General features: G+C 37.6%; 1 protein-coding gene across 7 annotated transcripts in view; it reads left to right on the top strand.

The window, feature by feature from the left end:
* The window catches only part of GABRB2 (gamma-aminobutyric acid type A receptor subunit beta2), a 247403-nt gene that overhangs the window by 85299 nt on the left and 146097 nt on the right, over positions 1-16007 (top strand). For all 7 annotated transcript variants that reach the window (XM_048860134.2, XM_048860135.2, XM_048860136.2 and 4 more), the window contains one exon: positions 10495-10715. In XM_048860134.2, the coding sequence (XP_048716091.1) occupies positions 10495-10715 (221 nt within the window). The remainder of the gene's footprint in view (positions 1-10494; positions 10716-16007) is intronic.

The following is a 16007-nucleotide window of genomic DNA, read 5'->3' as shown; positions in this document are numbered from 1 at the left end:
CCCGATCGCTGCTCAAGTGAAGCATAGAGTGGAGAATTTGAAGTCTGTTACATATGGTCTGATGAAAAGAAGACAGAGACAAAGATAATCAGTATATTGGCATACATGTAGTGATGCCAGCGATCTCACCATTAGTTTCACACACGTCTTAAATTAAGAGAATGAAAGGATTGCATCTCAGCAAGGCAATGTTTTGAAGGATATCCTGTAGCTCTTCTTCATGCAAAGTTTTGCAATATGCAACATTTAATTTAAAAAAGATACTTTGCTATTTTTAAATAAATACCTATCAATCTTTCTCATTGAATTAGTTTTTCTAAACAGCTATTTATGGTTACCCAGAAGTCAACTTTTAAGAAAAATATGCTTTTCAATTTAGTATTGCTTAGAAGTGTAAACTTAAGTGTTCAATTTTATTCTTTGGTTTCTTTACAATAATAAAATCTCATTAGGAATTTAGTGTTAGGTTTACTTATTAGAAAATCAGCCATTGAAACAAACAAAATCACAGGAGTACACATGTCAGTGTTCATATAGGTACCAATTCAGCAAAGCACTGGAGCACATTAAGTGCTTGCTTAAAGGTAACATGGTCCTAAGTGCTTTGCTGAATTGGGGCAATAGGCTACAACTATGACTGGATGAAAAAAGGAACAAGTTTTTCATGAACTTTTTGCAAAAAAAAGTATAATTTTTTGACTAGCTCTAGGCAATTATTACACCGTCGCAGTTCATGCTTTCTTCTTGTCCTTGAAATTTCTTTATATGCCACAGGTTTCCCTAATATTTCATTAAAAATATCAATAAGGACTTCAAGACATGTTCAGCATCTCCTGATCTCTTCCTTTAGATCATCATCAAAAGTGGCTTTTGCCAACAAATCTTTTCTTTTGTAAAAATCTGCTTGTAGCTCTCTCCAGTTCTGCAAGATCACATATTGTGACTACCACAAATAAACAACATTAGCATGTTTTTCATAGTCTAGAGTAATTATAACAAGTGGTCCTTCAGTCACAGCCTGTTAATGTTGAATTCCAAACTCAAATACTGTTTCTATTGTCTGACTTTAGCTCTCATCAGATATTTTGTTATTGTAGAATTGAATAACCAGTAAGTAACCTGTGAATCCAGAGTTCCTCCAACATCTTTGGCAGTTGGCCTTATAGCCAATTTTGTGATACACAACTGGGTTAAAATTCATAGTCAAAAAATTAGATACCCAAATGTAAAGTGTAACCCTTTGGGTATCTCGTGTGGATTGCTGACACGTTTTAGAGTACTTTGTAGACATGAATGTACGACTAGATTACAGTGACACCTGATGTTGTCTGTGGCAGAGCATTTTTTGTTAAAATAATTGTCTTGCTATTTAAAGAAAATGTGCTAAATTAATGTTAATACTTTAACAATTTTAATTAATATTTTAAATAATTAATGTAATTAATATGAATACCCAGACCTGAGCTCTGTGAATCTCAAAAGCTTGTCTCTTTCACCAGCAGAGCTTGGGCCAGTAAAAAGATATTAACTCACACGCCTTAACTCTCTGTTAATACTTCGCACTCACACACTGTCTTTCCTCTTAAGAACCTCGCAACATTTTACCAAGATGACTGATCTCTTCGAACTGTTGGCAAAACTGTGAATCATTGAGAGGTTTACTGACTTGACCAAAGTCTCACAATGAGTCAGTGGCAGAGCTGGATTTCCCGGCTCTCGCCCCACGTTTAATGTACTTGATCACATTGCCTCTTGGTGTCAGGAGGCAACAAATCAGGGAAGTAAAAGGCATAGTGTTGATGCTGCACATGCTTTTTTATTAGAATGACACACACATTGCTAGCCTGTGGTTAAGTGCGATGTCATGGTTCTGCCTGGGTGATTTGTTTGAGCCTAAAATCAAGTGTGTCTCTTGCTTAAGTCTCTTCCTTAATTAATTGGCATGAGAGAAAACGCTCCAGCACTAATTGCATGATATTGCAGGGCACGAAGGCTAAGAGTATTGTATTGCCCAGTTATATATAATTCAGTGTAACTGTAATTATAATTCAGTAGAAACAATGTAAATATTTGATACTGAAAGCATTGAGGAAGGAGGCATTATCTAGTGGTCACACAGTCTTGACACTGTAATGTAGCCTCTTACCCACAGACTTCATGTCATCAGTGGGAACTGAACCAAGGGCTTTTTACCCCCCAAACACACCTGAAACAGCAGAGCTGCAATTCTTTGTTAGCCAGTTGGGCTGGACTTGTGCCTTTGGTACTGGGTGTCTAGGGTTCAAACCCATCTGACAAACATGAAGAATGTTAGCTGTGAACATAAACGGCATGGAAGTCTGTTGCAACACTCAGTAATGTGTGGTCCTTAGTGGTATGCTGCCTTAGGTAGATGCCTTTTGCCTGTTTTTTGCCCGTGCTTGCGATATGGGATGTTTATGGTACATATTTTCTGGAATAACCCCTCATGGAATAAACATTTGGGTTATGTGTTGGAATCTGTTGCTTTTGGAAGAATCATAAATGTGCTTCAGACCATGCAATTCCCGTTTAGGAAAATGATGAGTTACCTTTTAGGAAGCTTGTTGTGTGTTTCGAATCCAGTGCAGGAGAAGAGGCTTTGAAAGACCAAAGATGTTCAAATCTAACTCTATCAAAGGATTTAGATATTGGCTGAACACTGACCATGTGTATTTGAACTAGAGAGTCACTGACTAATATAAGTACCTTTTGAAATGACATGCATTGGTAGAACTTACGTTGACATTTGCTTTGGAATATCCGTTGGCACAAAGCCATTACATTGACAATACCCTCTACTCTTGTATAGGTCACTGTTGGTCTCTCTGAAGCTTCAAGGTCATGCTTTGCACTGTGTTCTCTTACCCTCAGTCCCAAATGAGTAGTTCTGATCAACAGGGATACTCCGATTCTTGGTTTCAGAGTAGCAGCCATGTTAGTCTGTATCCGTAAAAAGAAAAGGAGTACTTGTGGCACCTTGGAGACTAACAAATTTATTAGAGCATAAGCTTTCGTGAGCTACAGCTCACTTCATCGGATGGCTTTCAAAGGAGGTCAGGGACTGGAAAGGATTCTCAGTGGTAGGTCCTCTGCTATAGAGGACCTTCCTGAAAGAAATCTGTCAGAGCCTCTGTATCTTTTGCATCGCATTGTATCTCTTTGGGTTCTGTATTTGTTTTTTCTGTGACATTGGGTTGTCACACATACTGGTTAGTCCTCTGAGAAAACTGGCCTCTTGTCTGTTAAATTGCCAACTATGTCTGCTGAAGGAGTGGAATGATGCAAATTGTTTGCTCCATAAGTAAATGTTGTATTTTTAGTTTTCTTTTATTAGTAGCCTTTGAATATGTCAGTGATAGGGCCCCTTATAAATGCATGTAATAAATAAATTACAGCACACAGCAATGTTCAGCTTCAAACATTTTCCAACAGAAAGCATCTGGCTTTAAATCTCATGGTGGGGACTGAAATAAACTTTTTATTTTTACAAATTAGGGATAACTGGGAAATCTGTGTGAGATGGACCTAAACCAAGCCACAGATGAGTTTTTCAGTCATTTCTAATGAGAAGAAATAAATAACTTATTCTCCTTCCTGTTGCTGCATGTTTTATTTATATGGCTTTAAATTTTCCTCATACTTATTTATTTTTCTCCTCCTAAAATAGTTCAGTTGTATTATTTTCAAAGTGTTTCAATAGCTGTGCAGTCCCCTAATAAAGATGTAAGTCAGTGCTTTTATTATTGTGAATTCTGTGTTTGTTGAATGTAGAAGAAAAAGAATAAAGCTTTAAACGTTGTTGTGCCTAGATTTGAACGTCCTCAAACTCTGAAGAACTTCAGACCAGGATCCAACCTTTGCATCTGAACCCTACTTCAGTTCTCAACATTCCTGAAATTTAGAAACTTCCTTGTCTGTCTTGGGCCCTTCTTGATTTTAAATGTTAATTATTAATTGATTATTCCTTGTCAAGTTAAAGCCTTCTCCCTCCCACCCCAATATTTTATTTAGTTTTTGTATTAAAAAGCATGCAACATACATTTGCGTATACAAGAGTCACACTTTACTGTTAGATGAGAATGTTAATTAATAGACAGTGATCAAACAGAAAAAGTCACAGTGTTTATCCTTGATTTTTTTACCAGAAGAATAAATAGATAATTAAAGTCTTTTGAATTGGGATCACCCTTATCAAGAGCCCATCACCCATGTGTCCCATACTTGGACAGTTATTTAAGGACATCTCAGAACATCTCAGAAGGACATCTCAGAAGCCTTAGAATATATTGCTGTTGACCGTCTGGTACTCTAGCTGTAACCAATTTCCGGCTACATTTTATGACATATCATAATGACGTATGGCTTTTGTGGGTAAATTGTGCTATGGGTGCAATAGTTAAAGACTATTCACCATATATTTAAGGCTGGTCTTGTGGTTAAAAGCACAAGTCAGGAATCTAAGACAGATGGATTCTGTTTCTGGTTGTGCTTCAAACTTTATATGGAATATACAGCAAGTCACGTGACCTTACTGTGCCTCAGTTTACCCATTTGTAAAATGGAGATGATAATATCTAGCTGCATTCTCAGAGAAGATTATGCCAAAACAATGGCTTAAAGAGAAGATGATCTGGTGTAATAAGATTGTTCATTGATCACAGCTTTTGGCACCAAAAATGTTAAAGCTAGTAAAAGCCATATTTTATCACAGCTGTCTATCACAAAAATCCCAGAGCTTTCACAGGCAGGTTTCAGGCCAGAACATGGAATGGAAAGGGTATTAGTTAGATCTGTTGATAGATACATCTCTCTTCTCTGTTGATGGGAGGACGATATCTGTTCTTATGTTATTAGATCTTTCTGTTAAATTAAATACCATTAATCTCATCTAGAAAATGTACCAGAGGATAATTGAAAGTACAGAGTTGGAGGAGTTTCCTTCTTTTCAGGTCACGCTCAGAGTGATGACTGGCAGTTTTTCCTCTGCTATCAGATTATGTGTGTGTGGAGTATCTTAAAGTGCCATATTATTGCCCACTGTGGCCAGGTCATTACGTGATATTTCAGAGCACAATCTTCTTGCCAGTCACAGATAGAAGGTGTTTTTCAGCAGCTGTAACTATTTGAAAGTCCAGAAGGAGATTATGAAACAATTTGTCTGTTTCAGGGGAGACATCTTTATTAGAGGGTGATGGTGGCTAGTCCTTCAGAATGCAGCCTCCTTACCAACAGCATCACCTTTGTCTTGCTTAAGTTTTGTGTCAGCAGCTGCCTTTCATCCACTTGTTGATCTTGACCAGGTCCTGAGATAGCTGGGTGGACTGTTATCAGTGTCCCCAGTGAACACAGAACAGAGAAGGGTGTTATCTGTAAGTTGTTGATATTTGTGACCATGAAGTCTCACAGTTACTTCCAGTGATTTCATTTGGATAGTGGAAACTGATCTTCATCAATCATTAACTTGGCTGACTGTAACATGGTATATTTGTGAAATGCTTTGTTATGTTCTAATGTATTTATATTAGCAGCAGTGAAAAGTTTCTCCAGATATCCTTGCAGAAAGTTAATGACTGTGGCCAGGTGATAGCCATATTAATGCTAATTTTAATACACTAATCACTGAATTTTTATTAACATAAAGAAATAGTTAACTTCATCTTGAACTTGCTGTTCTTATGATCTTTGTGTATCTTGACAGAAACAAAAAGCTTACTTAGGATGAAACAATGGGACAGTAATGAAAGCTGTGCAAAAGGCTTCATATGTACTGCTCACATGCTTAACGATGTGCATGTGTTTGTGTACTTTACTGGATCAGTTTGCAGAGCTGGGAAAATGGTGGGCTTCCAATCCCACAGCCTGTCTCCCTTGATCCCTCCTCCCCTGAAATCCCTGTGTTCCCAAGCAGCCCAAATGGATCCAAGAAAAATCATGGAGACATCTAATACATGAAAGAGAAGGGCTCAGGGTTTGTTGGGAATGAAGTGGGAAGGCAGGGAGGTCAACAAAATCAAACCTATGTAAATTGTTTTATTTCTAACCCTTACAAATTCATTAGCAGGACTAGAACTCTCAGCTCTAAAAATAGCATTTTTGTTTGTTTTTTTAAGAATTATTTATGGGAGGAGTTGATTAACTGGATTGAAAACAAGCTTCATGAAAGTTAGATGAGCTATCCACTGTATGTGCACATGCACAAATAATCTCTGTGTTGGCTATGCATATGTGGCACATATGCACAGAGACAGAAATGATTATTCATTGAGCCTTGGTTTCACATTTCACTCAACCCATTGTAATTATTGTTTTGTGCCAGGCTTTCTAAGTGCATTGGCTCTTGTTTCACCTACACATTCATTTTTACCTCCTAACAATCCTTACCTCTATTTCATGTGAATTTTTCAAGAAGTGACTGCCTTTTTTTATCAAAATCCTCTTTCCTGTCCTCCAGTTCCACCTAGTTCTCTGTCCATCATTTGTTCTGTGAGGACAAAACATTTGCATGCCATTGGAACTCTGCCCTTGGGGCATCAGGGAACTCCCTTATTAACAGTAAGATAAAGACTTTTTTTCTTTTTCATATTGCTTCTAGCTGAATGCACTAATGTGTATTGAGATGCTCACATGACAGACCTCTTTATAACCAAGACTCTATTGTGCATTTGATTTCCTTACTTCTGTTTCAGTTCAGGTTTTAAAAATAGATTTTTCTCTCTTCCTTACTGAGCTGTGAATTGTATCTTATGTGACTAATGAGCTGGTGTGTCTACATATTTGGATATGCTACTTAAGACACCTTAAAAGGTCTGATTTTCTGAAAGTGAGAACTCTCATTCCTATCTAAAAATGATCCCTTTCAAGTTGAGCATCCAAAATCACTGGTCACTTTTGGAAAATTCAGTCCTTTTGATTAGAGATAGATCTGAACTACAACACCATATCTGAACCTCTCTGAAATTTGGATTTGCTTCTGTTCTTCCAGTTTACTGCTTCTCTATATAGTGCCACAGTGCGAAGTAGGGGGTGTGTGAGCTGTAGAGTGCTCTAACTGTAGAGTTGCTCTCTAACTGCCCTGTGTAGATGCTGTTGGCAGGCTCTAAAAGGTACCTAGTTCATGTTGAGAGAGCCCCATTTCAAACTGGATTATATTAACGCTCACTTGGATAGCATTTGGAGCATGCCAGCAGGTCTATGCGGGGCAGTTAGAATACCCTAGAAAACATGCCCCTCTAATTTGCACAGCAGTACCATGTAGACAAGCCCCCAATGGCATGGCCCTGTCTTTCTGATCCAAGAGCTGCATCAGAGCATCAACTCCAAAGATTTTGGAAGTTTGGAGTTATTCAGATTCCAGGTTTTCAGCTCACTAGAGGAAGGCCCATCTCCTCTATTGATACATAAAGAAGGAAAGTTGTTCTTTGTTAATGTTGTGTAGGTAATTGGCAGGGAAAGATATCAGTACGTGTAGGCCGTAATTTAGAAAATGCATAGAATTCACTGTCCCTGATTTTCTAAGGGCATTGGAGGAGAGTTAGCCATGGCTCATAAACTTAGAAATGGGGTGTTATGTTACTGTAATGAAGATAATACATTTTCTTACTGGCAATGCATAACTGAGTAGCTTTTAATGTCTGGTTATGGAACAAATTTTGCAGATCTGTTAGTAGACAGAAGAATAAAATAGTTAACATGATACTAGAATCCCATTTTTAAGGACCTGAATCTTTTATGGTGAACTAAGAAAAACATTTGATTTTTTTTAAAGCTTTTTCACATGTCATATCATTAAGAAACTGTATGGATAGGTTTAACATTTTTAAAGGGAAACATTTTATAATAAAATTGTTGAAAATTCCTTCTTCACTTACCTACTTGCATGGTCCTTAGTACAGGAATGAGTGTTTCCATTATTATAAAGGGTGCACAGGAAAATATTTCTTGTTTTGTTTAGGTGTATGTGATTCCAGCAACAGGAAAAATATAAAACCCTGACCTAAGGATTTAGGCTAAAAGGTCTGTTCACCTTTAAATGTAGAATGCAGAGGGAAGAGGACTGTATGAAAGTTTCACTATTCCATTATATGTGGAAGGGAAAGCAAGGCTATTAATAGCTTTCTGAATCAGAGCACACTTTTAACCAGACTGGGAAGAAAGACTAAAAAAAGCATTTAGAAACTCTCCTTGATGGACTCTGCTGGGAACAGGAATGTAATCATTCATTCAAAGAGAGTTTCTGTCCTATAGAGAATGTTTCTTTCTCTTTAGAAAAAAGTGAGAGTTTACCCTACCTCAAATACATTGACTTGTGCACTGCAGGAGAAGCAGGACCAGCTAACTTTCAAATATTGTATTTTAAGCATCATTCCACTAGTTCAGTGAGTGGAAATGGAGGTTGAAAAAAAGCAAAAAAACCGTTCCTGTCATATTTTCAAAATGCATGTATTTGCATGTTGACCTGTTTTTATAATCAAGTCAATAATTGCACCCACAAACCTGGTCTGTGTGTGAAAAGCTTAGCCAAGGAAAATGTCTGGTCTAATGGTTCAAGCCTGGGATTAGGAATTAGGAAGTCGGATCAGTTTCATTTACAGTTCTGCCCTGGCCTTGCCGTGTAACGCTGAAGAAGTCAGTTAACCTCTTTGTCTGTTTCCCCATCTGAAGGTGGGATTTCTAGAAATGTGAAGTATATTTTTTAAATGTGAATTTTGGGGAGTGCCTACATCACGTGTGTATTTTCACGTGTCCTTTGAAAGCTTGTCCCTTAAACATAACACTGGAAGTGGCAAGTGTGGGCAAGGGAAAATGTTAATAGACCTCCATTTTTGTGTTTTGTGAGGAATTATTCTTGCCTGTTCTGTCATAGAGTGTGCCTGTGAGTATTTGAAAAGTGAAATCTCATGCACCCCTGACAGTCCTGAGAGAGGTTAATTTCAGGGCTGCTAAGTTACAGATAACTTTACTAGGGAGGTTCAGCTGGGGTGGGGGGTGGAATTCTTTCCTCTGTCTACTGTGGTACTAGTTTCCATTCTCAACTGTATTCTCTTGCCTTCTGGACAATAGTTGTGAAGAGTAGTTAAAAAGTAAATTAACTGAGAATTAGTACAGCAGTTTGCAGAGTAGCTTGTGTTTGTCCAAGAGTGTCTCTGAGTTTCTCTGTTAGCAGACAAATAGTGAAAGTTAACATGTGAAGCATAGTCACAGTAAATGATCACTTATTCAAAATAAGATAAGATTCATATGCCCAAAACTTTCTCAGGCTGATGGATAGCTACAAGCTCTCAGAAAATAATAAATTCTCTGGCTTCCGGGGGTGTTCATAATCAAAGCAGCTTTAATGACTGCATCTACTAAAAGGGACAATAATCATATTTCTTAAGCTAACAATTCTCACGAAGCAATGAAGATCATATTAAATGACAATACCCAAACAAAACACTGTGAGCCTTATTCTGATCTCTTAGAAAACAGAAGTTATGCCATTGTGCCTCTTCGGGTAGTTTGCAAATGAAGGCTGCCTGTCTCTGGTTTAATTTTACAGTCATTATTCCATCCATGGACAGTCAGAGAGAGACTGTATACCTGTACTAAGTTTTGTCTATGGAGTGAAAAGTTTTATGTTTAATATAATATACAATATATAATTAATATAGTTCCTCTTTTGTTTAACAATTCATAGTGATACACTTACAAGTATATCTCTGCTCAATTATCAAAAGACCAGCACAACTCCAAAGTATTCATTAAGAGCCTGATTCAAAGTCAATTGGTTCTTAAACCTACAAAGACATATACATGTGTTCAATGTTATATGCTATGAATAGTCTCATTGAACTAAATGGGACTTAATCCATAAAATTAAATATATAAATAAGACTTTTGGGGATTGGAGCTAGGAGTCTTTCTTGTTGTTGTAGTCCCCTTAATGAAAGCTAACAGGGTCACAGTCGTTTTTCATGTAGAAAAGAATGTCAAAAAGGCTGAGTGTATTTTTAGGAAGCGTTACAGGAACTGATTCTGAATTGACACATTCCTTGTTACACCACTGAATTCAGCAGAGACCATGGGATAAAACGTTAACACATAATTTGGCTCAGATTCCATGTTTTAGAATTTCCTGTGTTCCAGAACACAAAGACTTGTAGACCTCCTTGAGTATATGTTTCATAAATTGTAGACAGACTTTAAACAGCAGTGTTAAAAAGAGTTAAAATTTTTAATAGGCCCTCAAATTCATTTTGATAACATTTGGTAATACCCAAGTCTACCTTTATTCCAATCCCTATTGTTAAGAGTGTATGTAGTCTTTTCTTCTCTATATACACATAAATAAATGACCTGTGAAAATACAAAGCTGAAGTTTCTGTGCGCAAGTGGTGCCACAAAGTATAAGCTGCGTTTTAATGCATTTGTCGTATATGCCTACGTATATAGTCTGTTTCATTGCAAATAATGATTCTGTTTTTAATATTGCAGGACTATACTTTGACAATGTACTTTCAGCAAGCGTGGAGGGATAAGAGGCTGTCGTATAATGTAATACCTTTAAATCTTACACTGGACAATAGAGTAGCTGATCAGCTTTGGGTTCCTGATACCTACTTCTTGAATGACAAGAAATCATTTGTACATGGGGTCACTGTGAAGAACAGAATGATTCGTTTGCATCCAGATGGAACAGTCCTCTATGGTCTCAGGTCAGTGACATCCATTTTTAACTACATTTTTAAATCAGTTTCAAACAGAAAGGTACTGTACGTAGATCTTCACTACCCATCTGTCTCAACTGCTGACATAGTGCAAACAATGTCATCTTCTTAAATGTTTTAATAACAGATAAGACTATAAAAGCCTTTTTGGATAAACTTTGAGGATTAAGTGTCACGTTTAATAATGTTCTAAGATGTTTGTTTTAATAACATATAAAGTTATACAAGCTTTTTTGAATAAACTTTCTGGATTAAGTGTAATTTTCAGTAGTGCTTCCTTAAAGGATTTGAAATAGAAAATATCAAGTGGAGGTTGGGGGGGGGGAAGGGGGTAAATTCATTGTGTTAAAACAATCCAGGTGCTACATTTTATAAATCATTTTTGGGGTGAGCTGCTAGGAATGGGCTGCACTTTCTTTTGCTGGTAGAGAATTTTCTCCATTTTCCTGAGGTGCAGCTGGACTTTGAAATATTTCTTCTGTGTCTTTTATGTTGTTGTTATATGTGATGTTAGGTGGATATGCTGCTAAATGTGTCCTCAGTGGTATCATGGTAAAGCAATGGAACAGTCTAACTGTACTAGAGGAAAGCTCAACAATTCTTTTTTCATGGCTTGTATAGAAAACAGTTCCTGAAAATGGCAATTTAAAACTACAAAGCTGGTAATGACCTGAAATGATTGGAGTGTTCCTGCATTACAGTGTGACAAACTTCCTACTCAGATCTCTCAGATGTTGCCCTGCCCTCAGCATGTACTGAACTAAAACAGATGGAGTTTAACTTTGTTTCTACAGACACCTTGGGTTCTTGTTCTGAATCTTTCCTCCCTCCCCCCTTAGCCCAGAGTGTTCGTGATGAAAAGTAGTTACTATCTAAGGAGTATTCAGAGCCCTGTGTGAAGTAAGTTCCTATGTTCACATCACAAATGCCTCTAATTATTGGCGCTCTTGTTGTCAGTCTCAGCAAAGACATCCAGGATTCAATCGATCTGGAGATTCAATTACCTGTTGTGGTGGCCTCCCAGATATTGCTTTCGAGGCACATTGGACAATGTGGGAACTTGTATAATCCATGTTGTCTTTTCTGTACTTTGTTGATAAATGAAAGGATTCAGTCTTAATTACTGTGAATTTGTCTTTGTTTAATTAATAGAAACAAACAAAACCAAAAAACCCCTACCACCACCAAAAAGCCTCTTTGGATCTGGATCTAAGAAGGGAAAGGAATCAATATAGACAGCTGTTGTGTGGGTACAGTTGTGCTGACTACTTACAAGTGATATAGGTGGTTTGTGGTGGTTGCTTTATGAACATTGTAGTTAGCATCCATCCTTGTATTGTGCAACAAAATTTAAATTGCTCTTGGCACTCATTACTGCAATAAGGAGCAGGTATCCAATTCCTTTGTTTTCTTATGAATGATGTCATGTTCAGTCTGGACATGTTTGACTGTAGCAGGTCAGAACGAGTGGTTTTGATTAACAATATTTATTATTTACATACTATATGCTGATCTGCATAATGTGCCACACTATCCTGTTCTTGCCCCCAAACACAGTATAGGTTGTGTTCATTGTAACAGCAATGCTTCAAGGAACAGATTTAATCTTCAGAAGTTTGGGAGGTGGAGAGGGAAGAGCAGTTACACAAATTGGAGGCTGCTTCAGCTGCCTTTGATGGCTTGAGAGAAGGATGGCCAAGCTGACACGGCATGATGTGAAGTAGCCAAGGTTGGAAAGCCTCTTACGTGTTTGTTTAAAGTGGACTAAACACACACCTGTTTTCAGAGAATAATATGTGGATTCCCAAAAGAGAGCAAAGGGATGAGGATGGAACTAGAGAAGCAGGATATGATATTAAAAGGAAAGGGGAGCAGAGACAAGCTGAAGCTGGACTGGTGGTTAGATGGCAGCCTGTCAGAGTTCAGGGAACAATCAAAGTCCTTTGCTTTTTTTGCTTGGAGTGCTGCAGAGGCAATGCACTCAGCCACTTGCTTGAACTTGGCTTGTATTAACCATTTCAGGCTGACTGAAGGAGCAGCATGAATGGGTTCCAGGTGGAAGGTCAATGCCAGTGATTGGGAGTAACTGGAAAAATAAGAGGATCAGAGGAAATGCCTCTCACCCACAAATATAAAGGATGTAGAGAAGAAAAAGTAGGATAGAGAGAGAAATGCAAGTGAGAGCTGGAAAAACACTGGCTGAAATAAGGGTATGGGGGAGTTGATAAACTTACAAAGTAAATACATACAGGATAAACAATACATAAAAGAAAAATTGAATAAGAGTCCAGTGAATGTATAGATTTCCAAGAGGGTGTGAGGTGGCAGGGGAAAAGAGTAAGTGTATTGATGCTTTGCTGGGGAGCTTGAACTTAGAACTGATAGATGGTGAATTTCCATTTGTTGTCAGCTTATAGCTATCATGACTAGGAGTGTGCACCTAACTTATTTGTTCTGTACAGATATGCTGCTAAAAAAAGAAGTGATGTGTACCTGTTTACTTTTACTGTTTACTCTGAACTTGAATGTATGCAAAAATAGCTTGCCACTTGAATATATGGAAAAGTAGCTCCACATCTGCTTAGAAGTATCTACTGTAAGTGTCCTGGCCTGAAAAATATTGGGGGCATTTATGTTTCTTCCCCCCACCTTCATATGCTGGCTGATATTAGGTATGCAAGTGACCCTTGAAATGTGGCTTTTAGTAGTATAAAACTTGTTAGGTTTGCTGAGCTAACTCACTGATCTATCTGATCTCCAGATCTCTCTGTGCATTACTGTTCTTGAAAGTAACTGTGTTGGCCCTGCAAATAGTTTAAAGATTTCCCCCTGAAAATGAAGGCAATTAGTTAGGTGCTTTTAAGAGCCTAACTTCAGAGGCCCAAGTTTTGAAAATTTTGGCTTCACTGACTTTTCCAAAGCCATATAATTAGCGAGTAACAGAATTGGGATTAGGCTCCAACTTCTCTTGTCTCCCAAGCTCCATGTTTAGTTCACTACATGTCACTGCCTCTTGTACTACAGTTTCAAAGTAAAGATTAGTATTTTACAAATATAAAGAATCATTATTCTAGCTACCACAAAAAGTGATCCCAATGAGATACGTGTGTCGATAACAGAAGTGTGACCTGCATGAAATTATACTTTAGCTTTGGGGGAATGTGCATTTGTAGCTGCAATGGCATATCATTTCTAATGCAACATGAACTTGTTGAGGCAGTTCCATGAAATCTTTAAAGTTCAGTCCTGGTTTTTGCTGACAGAAATCAAAGCAATTTATTTCACAGCTGGAACTTTAATACAGACCAGGTATTGCCTTGTGAACTCTAGAGGAATAATTTGTCATGGGTAAATTCAGGGAATTTAATTGAAATTATGTTGTCTGATATTCAGGTTCAATTATGCCACCCAAAAGTCTCCAAATGCTCGCACATTATAGTTAGTTAGTAATATCCCTGTTGTGTTTTGTGCATGAGAACAAACTAAGATTATGCTTTGGAATCACGGTGGGTGTTGTGTTACTAGGTAGTAATTTTTTTGTTGTTTTGGTGCTTTGTTGTTGGGGTTCTTTGGTGTTTGGGAGTGTTATAAAATCAGAGGGGTTTTTGGTTCTTGGAAATAAAAACCATCAAAAACAAAAAATACAAGGAGGATAAAACTTCTTGCTATGCAACAATGAAAATCTAGTAAATTTGTGTCTTCCCCTGGAAAAACACATTCAGTATTTAATATTCTAGGATTGCAAAACCCATAATTAAGGCTGTACCACAGTTTACAGTTTAACAGGATTGTCATAAATATAAAGGGAAGGGTAACAACCTTCCTGTATACAGTACTATAAACTCCCTCCTGGCCAGAGGCACAAAATCCTTTTACCTGTAAAGGGTTAAGAAGCTCAGGTAACCTGGCTGGCACCTGACCAAAAGGACCAATAAGGGGACAAGATACTTTCAAGTCTGGGGGGGAAGGTTGTGGTCTCTCTGTTCTGTGTGCTTGCCAGACACAGATCAAGGAAGCAAGCAATCCAACTCCATTAGAATTAGTAAGTACTAGCAAGGGAATGCGTGAGTTTATTTTTGTTTTGACTTGTGATTTTCTCTGTGCTGAGAGGAAGGTGTATTCCTGGTTTTTTCTTTGTAACTTTAAAGTTTGGCCCAGAAGGAAATCCTCTGTGTTTTTGAATCTGATTCCCCTGTAAGATTATCTTCCATTCTGATTTTACAGAGGTGCTTCTTTTACCTTTTTCTTTTTAATAAAGTTCTGTTTCTTTTAGAATCTGATTGGGGTTTTTTTTAGTGTCCTAAAAAAACCCAAGGTTGGTCTGTGCTCATCTTGTTTATTCTCAAGCCTCCCCAGGAAAGGGGGGGTGAGGGCTTGAGGGGATATTAGGGGGGAAGAGGAACTCCAAGTGGGCCTTTCCCTAAGTTTGTCTAAATCACTTGGTGATGGCAGCGTTACCAGATCCAAGGTACAAAGGAGAATTTGTGCCTTGGGGAGTTTTTAACCTAAGCTGGTAAAAATAAGTTTAAGGGGTCTTTCATGTGGGTCCCCATGTCTGTACCCGAGAGTTCAGAGTGGGGAGGGAACCCTGACAAGGATTCTTAAACCTTCATATGGTTTTGCAACCCTAGAATATTCTACAAAGCAGTGATAAACTAAACATAAGATTTGACTTTTTCAAGGTTTCTGAATTTTTCTTGGCTTTTTCTGAAAAGCACCTTTTTTTGAGGAAAACTCAAAAAAAAAAATTCTTTGAAAATGAAATGTCCATTTTGGCAAACCTTCTTTGTTTAAAAAAAAATTGAATGAAAATTTGACCAATAATGTATCTCTGTCACACCAGCTTCATGTTAGTGTAACTCTATTGCCTTGGGTAAAATTAGTTCTCATTTACATTGGGACTAGAGTAAAATCAGGTCTCTTGTACTTGATAGTGTGATCAACAGTATTTTGTTTATCTTTACTTGTTAACTTAGGCCCAGAATCTTCATAGATTCTAAGGCCGGAAAGGACCATTGTCAACAGCTAGTCTGATATCCTGTGTAGAACTTCCCCAAAATAATTCCTAGAGCAGATCTTTTAGAAGAACATTGAATCTTGATTTAAAAATTCTCTGTGATAGAGAATCCTCCATGGCCCTTAATATATTGTTCCAATAATTACTCTCACTGTTCTTAAAATTTTATGTCTTATTTCTAGTCTAAATTTGTCTAGCTTAAATTTCCAGCCATTGGATCATGTTATACCTTTCTCTGCTAGATTGAAGAGCCCATTAGGAAA

The sequence above is a fragment of the Caretta caretta genome, chromosome 8 (genome assembly GCF_965140235.1).
Source record: "Caretta caretta isolate rCarCar2 chromosome 8, rCarCar1.hap1, whole genome shotgun sequence".
Classification (NCBI taxonomy): Eukaryota; Metazoa; Chordata; order Testudines; family Cheloniidae; genus Caretta; species Caretta caretta.
This window is presented reverse-complemented; position numbering and strand designations above follow the sequence as displayed.